This window comes from Ixodes scapularis, unplaced genomic scaffold (assembly GCF_016920785.2).
Source record: "Ixodes scapularis isolate PalLabHiFi unplaced genomic scaffold, ASM1692078v2 PGA_scaffold0__279_contigs__length_252992795, whole genome shotgun sequence".
NCBI lineage: Eukaryota > Metazoa > Arthropoda > Arachnida > Ixodida > Ixodidae > Ixodes > Ixodes scapularis.
The window spans coordinates 64,895,896-64,908,532 of record NW_024609835.1 but is presented as its reverse complement, the minus strand read 5'-3'; the positions used below and the strand labels follow the sequence as shown (position 1 = coordinate 64,908,532).

Genomic DNA, 12,637 nt, shown 5'->3' with positions numbered 1-12,637 from the left:
ACTATGGGAAAATTCGGAGCCCGCGATGTCGATATCGTCGCCGTTGTGTTAGTACGCCGTCGCGTACTGCAGTCCCCCGTTGGGGGAGGGGGGGGGGGGGCGGTCTTACTACGATAACATGGCGACAGCGTTTACACTCTATGTATTTACGCGAGGCTCGAGTATTTGGGGATAATGCTGCCGGTTGGTGTGCCCCTTTGTGCCTGATATTATCGCCCGTGACGCCAGCGAGTGAGATGGCGACAGGCATGACTGCTCAGTAAACAGGCGTCGGCGGCCATGTTTTGCTGGTTGAAGCGAACCCCCTTGTCTTTGACAGCGAGCGGGGAAATGCGAAGAAAAGATTGTATCGGCCGTTTTGCCAGAACTAGCGACGAGTGTCGTCTGCGGTATCCGGCAACTATTTTGCCATAATCGTGAGCTTAGCGAGGGAATGATTTTTGCTAGCCACAGAACACTATTACGCAGAAAGGGAATGCTTGAACATGTTTTTGTTCTGAATATATATCAGGGATATATATGAGAGAGAGAGAGAGAGAGAGAGCGAGATGAAGGTAGAGCGGAAGAGGGAATAGCATATAGTGTCGCAGGAGAATAAAGTAAACAAAGTTTCTAGTGGCCGATGGCTGCATGATCTTTTCTCGGATCACTAGTCCGTAATATGATACCTCTTTGTACACAGTAGTTTCTCCTTAATTTAAGTGTGTGAACGATTTCTTTAGTTATCATTGGCCTCATCTGAATAAAAATATATAAAAGGTGTGTGTTGGTTTCATGAAACTGGAACTCAGAGTCAGTTCTTGTATAAAACACTGCTAAGTGTAGGCTTTGAAAAAGGACCCTACTTTGGGGAGTTGTATCTTCTTTCTCAATAAAATGATGCAACATGTTTTTAATGTAAATGAATGCCGAAATAGAGTATAACAGGTTACCTAAATTTAAAAAAAATCGAGGGTGGCGTTTTTTTTTTATTCGCATCGGAGTTTTTCTTTTTTTGATTTTTTTTCCATGTTTGACTAAATATATCCTAACTATTGTATCACACAGATACCTTAGTTATTTTTTAAATATTAGCTATATATTAGTAGAATAATATCTGCAAATTATATCATAATGGTTAAATTATTTCATGAGATACAGACCTCCAAAATTTGCCATTTGTCGTTCGAGGAGGCATGTTTGTCAATTTTTAGAAAAATAAATAAATTTTAAATAAATATGATTACTTTATATTACAAGCAAGCTATACCCATAGTTTGCGCCTAAAACGTATTAGAGTTCTCCTAATGTTATCGCTTTAGTTATTCACTCTCAAACGGGCCCCCTCCATCAGTGCGCGTTAATGCAACTGTCCACCACCTCATGCATTACGATTTTTCCTGTCGCCAAGTATTTTTTCTAGTCAAAACTAAGTTTGGATTCGTTCATACCAGACACTAGACGATAACATATAAAAACATCAGTTGATTTGAAAATGTCGACTAGCCATCCTTTGGTCGATCTTATCTGAAATCACCGAACCGTTTGTGAAGAGTGGGCTTCTCCCGAGATGAAAAGTTAGCGCCAGCTGACGTGTTCTTTTGAAAAAGAGAAGGGGAAAGAGAAAGTTTGAGTAACTGCAGAAACTACCTCGAAAGCTCCTCTCCCGATATGAAGCTTGAGGCATAGTCTCGCGCATTGCCTGCTCGAAACTATTCTTCACTTTCTTTCGCACAGCCACTGTTCCGCACAGCCGTCGTGGATGTGCGTAATAGAGGGAGGAACAGATTCGAGCATCATCTGGACGCCGTCATCCTGCCAGACTTCAGTGTCGTGGGACCGACTCGTGTGTGTTTCTTCGCCATGCTGAACTTTATTTCTCGGGTGCGGTTTTTTCAGAACGTTTCTTTTTTTTTCCAATGTTTTCTTACTAACTGTTTGTTAGCACTGTTCAGTTGTAGGGTTTATTTCGTCATGGCGTAGCGGCCTGGCGGTTATGTAGAGAGCGTGTTCGCACGCATTTGGTTGCGTCCCGTTTAGGGAATGCCCGGAGGAGTTGGTTTTTTTTTCTTGCCATGTGGCTGAGTTTTCCCGTCTTTATTAAATTATAAATTTTTTTTTTACCTTTACGTGCCGTCGACTTCTTTGTCTGACTCTCCACCAGGCGTAGACCTATCGCCTTGCCACCGCTCGAACCTAAATACTTTATTTTTTTTACGCAATTTTCGTTAAGATCGGTGTTGGGCAATTTAATTCCTATTTATTTATTTTCATTTCCTACCCTCTCCATGACACACTCTCTGTGTGTTTCAGACCGTTTCTGTGTCACCACTTTTGTGTATTACGGAAGTGAAAGGACATTCCTGGTGACCTGTGCGATGAGCGGTAAACAAACCCCCAGTGTTTGGTTTCGGAAAGAATTGTATATAATATATCGACGATGTGGGGACTTTCTTTGTTTTAGTAATATGACAGCTAATAGCTAGTCGTGCTAGTTTACTGTGAAAGGTTTATAAATCGAAACAATACAACGTCTGTGCCTTTTGGTCATTGAAAGTCTACTAGGCCTGCTGATTTGGTTAGATCTGTATCTCGTGGTTCCCGCTCTTTTCAAAACATACATAAATATTCAATAAAACAAAATCCGTTTATAATTGATTACAAAATGCAGAAGAAAATTCAAGAAAACTTTTTCACAATTCATAGAGACGCATGGGTCGCTATGTCTGACTTAGGTCTTGTAGAACAAAGACGTCTTTTTCCGATATTGAGGCCTAAATATAAAACATACAAAGAAAATATACACTTTCTAGGCCTGATTTTCGTGTAGACAACTATCATATCTACATTTGAACAAAAAATGAAAAAAATAAAAAAATGTTTTTTTTTAGAAAATCAATTTCAAAAATGGTACTTTTTGGTTTTTGCATAATATTAACGTAAACGTACCGCAAAGGCTATTTTATACAGCCGAGTCATTTTATAATAAATACAAAGAGCGTGTTTTGGGCTCTCCGTGGACATAACAAATATCAATGTAACGCATATAGATCGCCAGTAATAAATTGTCAACGTCCGTCAACAATTGACCGAAGAGGCGTTTTGGACATTTTTACAGAAAAAAAGCAAAACGCCTAAAATTATCTCATGGTATTGGAGCCTTTTAAATGTGTCCACAGAGTGCTTGAAAAAAGATAATATAATGTGGACTGAAAATCCATGGCGGGAGATCAAGCGAAACATCTGATCCACGACGGGTGTGAAAAATACTGCTTTTCGCCGCGGCCTTTTAAAAAAATTCATAAGTCGAGAACAAAAAATCCGACGAACTTGCGGTTTGAGGCGACTGCGGTTTTAGAAACGGCGCCATAACATATATTTTTTTCATTAAAATTAAAAATTCAACCATTTTTGCCTGCACGATTTGAGATGAAACCACCCATATATATATACATGTTGTAAAATTATCCCACAGCCAAATAAGCGCTCTGTTCATTTGATTTTCTTCTTTGTTTAACCACACTATACTATGTGCTCTGTCGCAGCTGTTGAATGGGGGGCCCGGAGCCTCATCAAAGTGCACTTCTCCGGGGTTTTTTCGACCTCCGATTCACTTATATTTCTGGGGAAATATAAAGGTCGTATCGTATATAGGTATTACGAACATTCCAAGTCAGTCCTGTAAATAATTTTACCCTACCGTCCTTAAGCCCTCGTTAGCAATCATAAATTATTCGTTATCAGCACAGTTTTCATTCTGGAGCATCCGGTAGCACTATATTTGTCAACTTTTCTTAGTTTCTTGCTGGGGCAATTGATGCTGGTAACTGTTAAAATTGCTTTTTTTATAAAGGAGGTTGACTTTGTAAACCATGACATTAATTAAATTAGACTCATTGTCATTCGATAATAACATATTAGAAAGTATTTTGACAAAATGCGTCGCAAGACAGAGATAAAGTAAGGGAGACAACACGAAGCGTAGCGCTTCGTGTTGTCTCCCTTATTTTGTTCGTGTCTTGCGGCGCATTTTGCCAAAAGAGATCATGTACCAACTGGCCCATCTGTCACTATTGATGTACTTTGGGATGGCTGAGCGACTGCCTTAGCGAGCAAAAGCAATCTGTTATATTAGAAAGAGAGAAGCCTTAAATATGCATGTAACAGTTATTTTGTGCTCCCCAGGGCTATGTTTTGAGGTCTTTTGATTGTGTTGATTTACTAAAACGATAATATTGATGGCATAATAACGAATATGAGACTTTCTGCAGATGACTTCACAATTTATAGATTCATTGAAGATGTTAACAATATCATCTTTTGTCATAGTGATCTAGACAACATCTCGTGATGGCGTGACAACTGGACAAAAACTTAAAGGGGCACTGACACATCAATTTCTTTTTTTTTATTATCCGAAACGATGAAAACGATGCCGGGACATGACCCTCGAAATTCGAAATTTGGGAATTCAGTATTTCTGAAGTAAAAAAACAATTTCCAAATGCCGAATTCGAAGTTCCCGCGCGATCCGCGCCTGCGCGTTGACGTCAAATATTGCGGAGCCCTAAGAGTCCACTTTCTTTCACGACTCCCTCCTCTTGCCATAGCCACCCAAAACGAGGAGGAAAGGAGTGAGCGCCGGCGGACCGGTTTTGAGCGGTGTGGCCTGTTTTCCGTGGGAGGATACAAATCCAGGAGGCGGCACCACAACAGACTCGGATTTTTGGTACTTCAAAAAGAAGAGCCGTAGTGCACTCGCAATTGCGTTAAAAAACATGTTTTACGATTGCCGTAATTAAATGTTACAGAAATGTCACCTACAAAGCTTCTAAATTTCATGATTCTTGACGTCACGACTCAAAAGAAGCGAGAAGGCGAGAAGCGGGAGAATCAAACGCCAAAAATAAAAAGGCGCGGGCGCGCGGGCAATTTTTTTTCGCGATGCGTTTTTTTGCTTTTGCGGACTGCAACTGGCATCCTTTTAGACAATAAAAAATACAACCTTTGGGGTGTCAGTGCCCCTTTAAAAGTTAAAGTGAATAAACAAGAATACTACTGAGAAAAAATAGTGTTCCTTCTTCCTACAAGTGAGGTTAGCTCAAATGTAATAAGTTATTTGATATAGTGTTAAGCTATACAGTGAAAATGTGGAAGAGTCACGTTGAAATGATAGCTTTAAATGTTATTCACGTACTTTACTTTATATGTCGCAATTTTGGACATGGTTCAAGCCAAGCTAAAAAAATAAAACTTTATAATTTACATTTATGCTTTTATATATTAAATAGCCTTCGGTTGTCCGGGACCCCCGCCATGATTATTTATTATATAAACTTTAAGAAGTTCAACACCAGATTGTTAGGTTAGTATTAAATATTTACCAATTTGGGAGAGAGTACTAATTGTGCGTGAACATCACTTAGAAAATTAAGAAAATATTTTAGATGCAAATTACATATAACATATATAACAATAATCTGTTCATGAATAGGGATACATTATAGGCACCATTTCACATGCCAGGAAGAGTGGATCCCCTAAACAAAATTTTACCCTACTCATATAAGTGTTATGCTGTGTCGCCCCCCCCCCCCCCCCCCCCTCCGAGAACTATCAATGAGTGAAATATAGGCAGCGAAAGGAAGGGTTATTGACAGATTTGCAAAAGTGTCATGGTATAGTTCTTAAACATGATTTTGTTTAATAGTTATTTCAGTCTTCCAGTCGTATTGACACAAAATGCTGTTTGCGTTCCAGTTTCTTTAGGGATAATGGCTCGTTTTCTTGATTTCGAATTATATATTTTTCTTGAATTTGTTAAATTAAAGCCGGCCTAGCAAAGGTATTTTATCTTATTGTTAAATAAAATACTAAAAAAGTGTATTTTCTCTGAGGGCGTAGGAGTTGTATGTGCTTCACAAACTTGTATTCGAGTCTTCTCCCATACTTCTGTACATTTTAAACTTTACTGCTACAAACACGAAATATAAAGCAGTACATAAAAGGCTCCATAGCTGTTTTTGGCACTAAAGAAGAAAAAAAAGAAGAAAATTAAGCATTCTTGTTGTCACGGTTCAGGGTCCAACCGTTGGAGAAAAAATGAGTGCACAACGATGGAAGGAATGGAGCTATATTACACAAAGGAAGACGAAGGAAGAGCACTAAGAGCCTAATGTACAAATGTACAAAAGTTATCAATAGTCTCACGTATTCGTATTCACTCAACAATCTGGTGCTCGTTTTGGGGTGCTGATGGTACAGCCCAGATCGGTCAGGTCGGTTTGCCTCTTGAAATACCCGGTGGTGGTCTCTGTTCGTGTCACTGCCGAGATTCGCTGCCACTGGTTTTGGTCACCATCGAATTTGTCAGTTGTAGGTTCACTGGCACCCTTGTGGTTGCTCGGGTCGCTGCGGAGAGTCCACGCCAGCGTAGCGTCAATGTCGATGTCTCTTTTCCTCTTATTCAGTGGTCGCCGAGCCATCCCCGGGTCGTCGCCGGGTTCCTTTCAGTGTCTTCGGGGCACCATCAAGAAGCTGCGCCACTCTTCGGGTCGTCGCCGAAATCTGGGCTCCGCTGCTTCAGATGATTCTTTTTTCCTCCCACCTCTTGTCTGCTTCTTTCAACTTGATCCCTAGGACTAGCACTCCAAACGGCGATGGCACCGGCGGCAGTCTGGGCGGCAGGATGGAGTGTCGCCAGTCGCTGGTGCACTTGCCTCGGAGCGATGCCAAGATCCAATTCCTCTGCCGAATGGCCGCCTGCCGTTCTTGGATGCTCGCGCTTCTCTCTTCTTCTTCGTCGTGAAACGTGACACTTGTTGTCTTTACAAATAACGACTTTCTTGTATATTAAATATGTTTGTTAAACTCATTAAAAACACCCCTCGAATAATGCCTAGCGGCAATGCAGTTTTTGTAACTAAAAAGAAAACAAATTATTATAAGTCAATTGATTAAAATGAATTCCGCAATTAGCCACGAAAAGAAAGATGTTCCTTAGAAAATATAATTTGTTCAACTAACCTGTTTGAAGGATAGCGGCGAGAAACCTCCTTTCAGAAATCCTGAGGCATTCAAGGTGAATGCAAGCTCCTCTTGACTGAAACTAAACGATTTTGGCATGGCAGGAATAGTATGAAGGTTCGTGTGGTTTTTGCAATACATGGATTGAGGCACCTAAAATGAAGATAGAGCTTAAAGAAACTAGTCGCTTTTATGTGGCTCATTTCTAATTATGCTTAGCAATTTTACGGGGTTTTAAAGGGGTAGTGAAACGAAATTTTAGCGCCGATCTTGTTGCATAAATATGGGCTAGGGACAGGCACCACCTCGGAAATATAAATATTGCGCTGTAAAACACAGGAGAACTAATTTTAAACATAATTAAACGATTTCAAATTCTCATCTGGTGGATGGGGGGAAGTTCTCGTGACATCACTTGTGCCAAAATAGCAGCGCCGTTCTGCGGCAATACGGCGTGCCGGCAGAATTCGCCTAGGCCTGAACGCGTTTGCAAAGCCTTGGCGGAGGAAGCCAAAGCGTAGTTGGCCACAGTGAGCTCGTTCTCGTTGCGGCTCTTTGCAGGAAACGGCCCGAGCATGCTAATGGCACGGCCGGTATTAGTTGCTGCGAGTCGCGAGCTGCAAGCCGACGTTAAAAAGGATATGTTTGAACTACGAGGGTGTCAGCAAGAGCCACGCAAATGCCAAATACCTGTTCACACTCGGAGCGGACGCGCGCGTTTGATCGAAGTGCTGGATTCGCTCTTAGACCGCGTTTCGGTAAGCGCTTCTGGACCGATCTTTTACGATTGCAACTCGATACTGACATGACACTCGGCAAAGAAAGGTTAGACCGACATCGCGTAGCTCCCACGAACTGCTATAGCTCGACACTGACGTAGCGTCGAGTCAGAATAAAAATGGCATACTAATAACAGAGTGTACATACCGAGTTGCCAAGGTAATCCGTATGGCGTTTATTTGAGTTCTATATCACACAAAACAAGGAGATAGAATCAATGAGAGTCCCTTTTCGACGACAGCGTTCGTCACCGCTGTCTCGGAAAACAAGGAGATCGAGATGACAAGGGGGAAATATTGACCTCTGAAATTTAGTTCAGGGATCAAACTACTCATCCGGTAAGGGTCCACAAGGGTCGCGCGGGCATATTCCATTCAGCAGGCCAGCCGGTCATGGACAGACGGTCTTGGCCAAGGACCGCCGGAGCAACGGTGCGCCGAGTCAATGTTGCTGCTAGGCCTACTATATTCTGCCGAGCTCGCTCGGTCGGCAGAATCGTGGCTGTTGTAGCTCTTCTCGTGTGTTTGTGGATCCTGCGTTCTTGATCGTCGTGGTCTGTTTTAAGTACTCCTTCCTTTTTTCTTGCTGGTTGAAGTCGGGACGCACGAGAAGAGCACGAAGAAAAATAAATGTCCGTTGGTGGCCGATACCAAGTAACTGAGCGACGCTGTCGGCCTTGTTGATTTGATCGTAAAAAGTGCGTAAGACAGCTTCGGAGCTGTCGTAGGATTCTGTCGTAACCTGCGCAAAGGTTACGACAATTTCGTTTCGAGAGCACGGGTTTTCTCTCAAATTTGTCGTACGCACTTTTTTCGTCGTGAATTCGCTTTGAGAATCCGGCCTCAGAGCTGGTTTTGTCAGTGCTGCCGTGGTTGCCGACTTGCCGTGGTGCAGCGTGCGTGCAGCCCTTGCGCATCTCAAACGGCGACGTTGTCACAGGTCGTAAATCGTCGACGCGCCACCAAGTGGCAACGCTCGTAACCACAACATTCACGCCGTAGCCTTTCCCGACCGGCACAAGTGACGTCACGAATGCGCCCAATATCCCAAGACGCATCGCGCTCTCCGATGGCCGATTTTTGAGCGCGCGCCCAATCGGGCCCATCAGGGTGAAAAATATAGCCATCCGTTCAAAATACAAACGCGCGATTATGATTTATGAATATCATTGATCATATTGAACCTATTTCTGACCATAATAGGTGTATTTCAAGTTTCGCTTCAGTATCCCTTTAATTTTAGGTACATAAAAAGTAAATCCCACCATACTTTTATCAACAAAACTATTTATTTGTTTATAAGTTAAAACAATTTCCCTAGGCTTTTTTTCTACAGTGCTTTAAACGTTCATGGAGAAAATTATTAGGTGACAGACCTGTACAAACCTCAAACAGTGAGGCAATCACCAAGCCAATTATCCTATACAGTGATGTCTCGTTAACATAGACACCTCCGCCCCCCCCCCCCCCCCCCCCCACACACACACACACACTTTCAAGAACAAGTCGTTCATAATCTGAGTTGTCCGTATTAACGAGACAAAATGCATGATTTTTCCCAGTTTGACCTCGAAAATGGTGTCTATATAGCTGGATATCCATAATAAATGGGTTCATATTAAGAAGACATGACTGTATTTCGCTTTAACACTCAGTACACATTGAGAATCACTGCTGTTGACTTACAATCAGCGGATCTTTATGGGTGGCTTAAGACATATTTTTCTAGAACAAATGATTACATCAGTACGTAGGTAATCCCACTGTCCGCAGTTAGGTGATTACTCTTCGCAATTTTTATTGCGACTTCTGTGAATATGAAGTTATTTATTGCTTATGTAATTGAAGATCAATGATGTTCTGGTGTTGAAAATTATTTTTGTTAAATTTATCAAAGATCGGATTATTCAGACACCTCAGTCAAGTTTTACTAATACTCTTCTAAAATAAGTTTCGTATTTTTATTGGTGTATTTTTACTTCTTTTCTGTTTAGTTCTTTATGGCCGTTGCTAGCGTACTAGGAACTTAAAATAATTTTCTATGCCTGTTTTCACCTCAAGAACCGAAGTAAATCAAGTCCGGCTCCTCGCGGAGCATTACTAATTTCCCACTTCTTGAGGATAATTAAGACATATGTAGGTGAATTTTAGATTATATATATATATATATATGTTATATTATCAAGACGCACACGTTCCAAACGTCAAAAGCATCGCTTTCTCCTCCGGCAACCAAATCGCGTAAGAACTACTTTGTGGGGCATATGAACAATGCGCAAAACTTGCTTTTTTCTTGAGGTGAAAAAGGGTATATTTAATTTTTGCTTTTTATGTTCTATATTTGTTGGGTTTATGATCATTTACCGTGACATAACTATATGGCTTTTATGAAAAATATGATTTCTATCACTCCCGGGCCGGTGTGCATGCCCAAGTGTGGAAAACACAATGAAAGAAATAAATTATTAAATATTCGGTTTCTCGAAGTTCAGTCTCGTTAAGATGCTGTGGTTAACGCTGCGGCAGATTGCCGCAGCGTTTCCTGTTGGCTTATGTTTTGTTACAGCACCGATGTATAAACTCCGAATTTACGCCAAAATTATTTCGTGCACGATATTCATTTAAAAGTTATCTGTCCATAGCAGAGAACACTAGTTTGGTTTGAGTGCACTGTTTAGTGGAGTGAGTGAAAGGGAATGACTTTTACGACTACTATACTATATATGCCATTAATTCATGTGTGCTGCTCGGAATTACTTCGGTTTCACATTTCAGCGGACGCAAATAGCTAGCGCACTTTCTTCTATATATTTCTAAATTATGTTACAGCACATTTATACGACAAAATTGAATTGAATTATTGCGTTTTCAGGGAAGCTAGATTTATTAAAGAAAATTCCTCATTTCCGCGAGGTCGGGAAGTATTTTGCTGGCGAACAAAAAAAAAAAAACATATTACTAAGTAACTTAAAAGTATTGTCGCAGTCAGTTTACCTGAAACATATCGTCTGAAAATGGCGGATTTTTTTGGTACCAAGGGATATTCTTTAAAATGTGGTGTTCATGCTTTGTTTTATTCTCATAGTATTCTCCTTGTTGCTCGACATGAACAGGCATTTTCTCTTCGCCACTTGGAAATCTAAAAGAAAGATCTGGAATTATTGTTTTAGGGTGTTACTTTTTTATTTTTGGATGGACAGAAAGTACAAAAATTGAAAAAGCGTGTGAATAAACCGTTAATTTCTAATGCAACATCGAAAGGTCCTGAAAAATGTTTTGAATGTTGGGGATCTACCTCCAAACTGAACATGTTTATGTTTGAACGCCTCCACGTTATAAACTCGTGAGTTGTTCATGAGTTCGAAATTCCGGACGGCATTTTAAACTCATGAGCAATTGGTAATTGATGGGAAGCAGCTCCTTGTAATGCCCTATACATTGAGTAATATTTGAAGCGTCGTATTAAATTACAACGTTTACGACAAAAATGTGTAAGTGGTTCATATGATGCGATGTCCGTGATCGAGGTCTACAATTTCAATAATAGGCATAATAATAGTAATAATAGGACCGACTAGTGTAGTTGTTGCTCAATATTATCAGATATTGTCTTTTTTAAGTAACCTGGTACACTTCAGTATATTGCTAACTATCTGCTATTCTTCTATCGCGCATTAATAAAGGAGCAAATGTTAATAAATGAGGCCTGCAAATGCAGCTAGAAGAGTATATCATGGATACACAGTTCACTAATATTTGCAAAGACCTTTATTGGTACTCTGAAAAATCTCGTTCGCTTACTTTACCATATTTGTAGTTCTAAATTAATGTATGCGAAGTGGCATTGAGCACGAAGTAGGCATGTCACACGCCATGCTTACCGAGATAATGTAGACTTTAATTTTAGTTAAAAGATTTTCGGCTCCGTCATTTGCCTCGCTCCCCAGTAATCAGAATGTTCGGCAGGAAAGCAAACGCACAGAAATATTGCTTGGGTTATTTGAATATTATATTCTAACCTAGAGTAATTCGTACATATTATTTTTAAATTTTAAACGTTACCACTTTAAGCATCCATCAGTATATCACAAGTTAATAAAATATCAAATTTAATCTTGCGAGAACTCTAAAAATGACAAAGAACATAGTTAAAGTTTATTAAATTACTAAACAGTACATAAAATTTGGGGAGTAGCTTTCGTCTCAAAATGTATATTATGAAAAGGTAGCGGGTGCACATGTATCCCCTCCTAACCGATACTCTGAATAAATACCGTTATATTTTTTTATCATGAATATTGTGACGGCGAGCCAGTAGCTTTTTTGAGTCTTGGGACTTCCGAATAAAATAACGTTTGTTATGTTTGGTAAAATTTCACACGCATATGTGCAAGTATAATAGACTACAAATTGTATAAGAGCTTACCTTCACCCCAGTAATAGTAGGACTCGTATGTGCCATTTATAAATGGATCCTCGATACAAGCAGTATAGAGTTTGTGTTTGATATTTCGGGTTTCTGATGCAGTAAGTTCACTTTTAAGTTTGTAAGAATGCGATGGGCCATATCTTAGAACTTCATTGGCAGTGGGCATGTCGCATGACGTCGAGGATTTTGTCGAACAGGGAAAACGCAAATGAAGGTATTTTGATTTGAACGTCTTCAAGTCATAAATGCCGCACTCCACCTGAGTTTTAACATCCGAGCCGCTGGTAGCTGTAAGTATTAAAAAAAACTGCTGAACCCCATTCAGACACTTTGATATTGTACTTTGTACAGTATGACTCATTTGAAGGTGTTTTGGCTCTTATAACACAGTTTGAGACATTATCTACGTGGTGTCCTTGTTATG

At 40.3% G+C, this 12,637-nt stretch overlaps 1 protein-coding gene across 1 annotated transcript in view; it reads right to left on the bottom strand.

The window, feature by feature from the left end:
- LOC120840580 overlaps positions 1-12,637 on the bottom strand; it is a 95,535-nt gene that overhangs the window by 71,767 nt on the left and 11,131 nt on the right. Inside the window, exons 5-7 of the mRNA XM_040211153.1 lie at positions 12,211-12,501; positions 10,779-10,936; positions 7,006-7,158 (exon numbers count right to left, since the gene is read on the bottom strand). Coding sequence (XP_040067087.1) covers positions 7,006-7,158; positions 10,779-10,936; positions 12,211-12,501 — 602 coding nt within the window. The remainder of the gene's footprint in view (positions 1-7,005; positions 7,159-10,778; positions 10,937-12,210; positions 12,502-12,637) is intronic.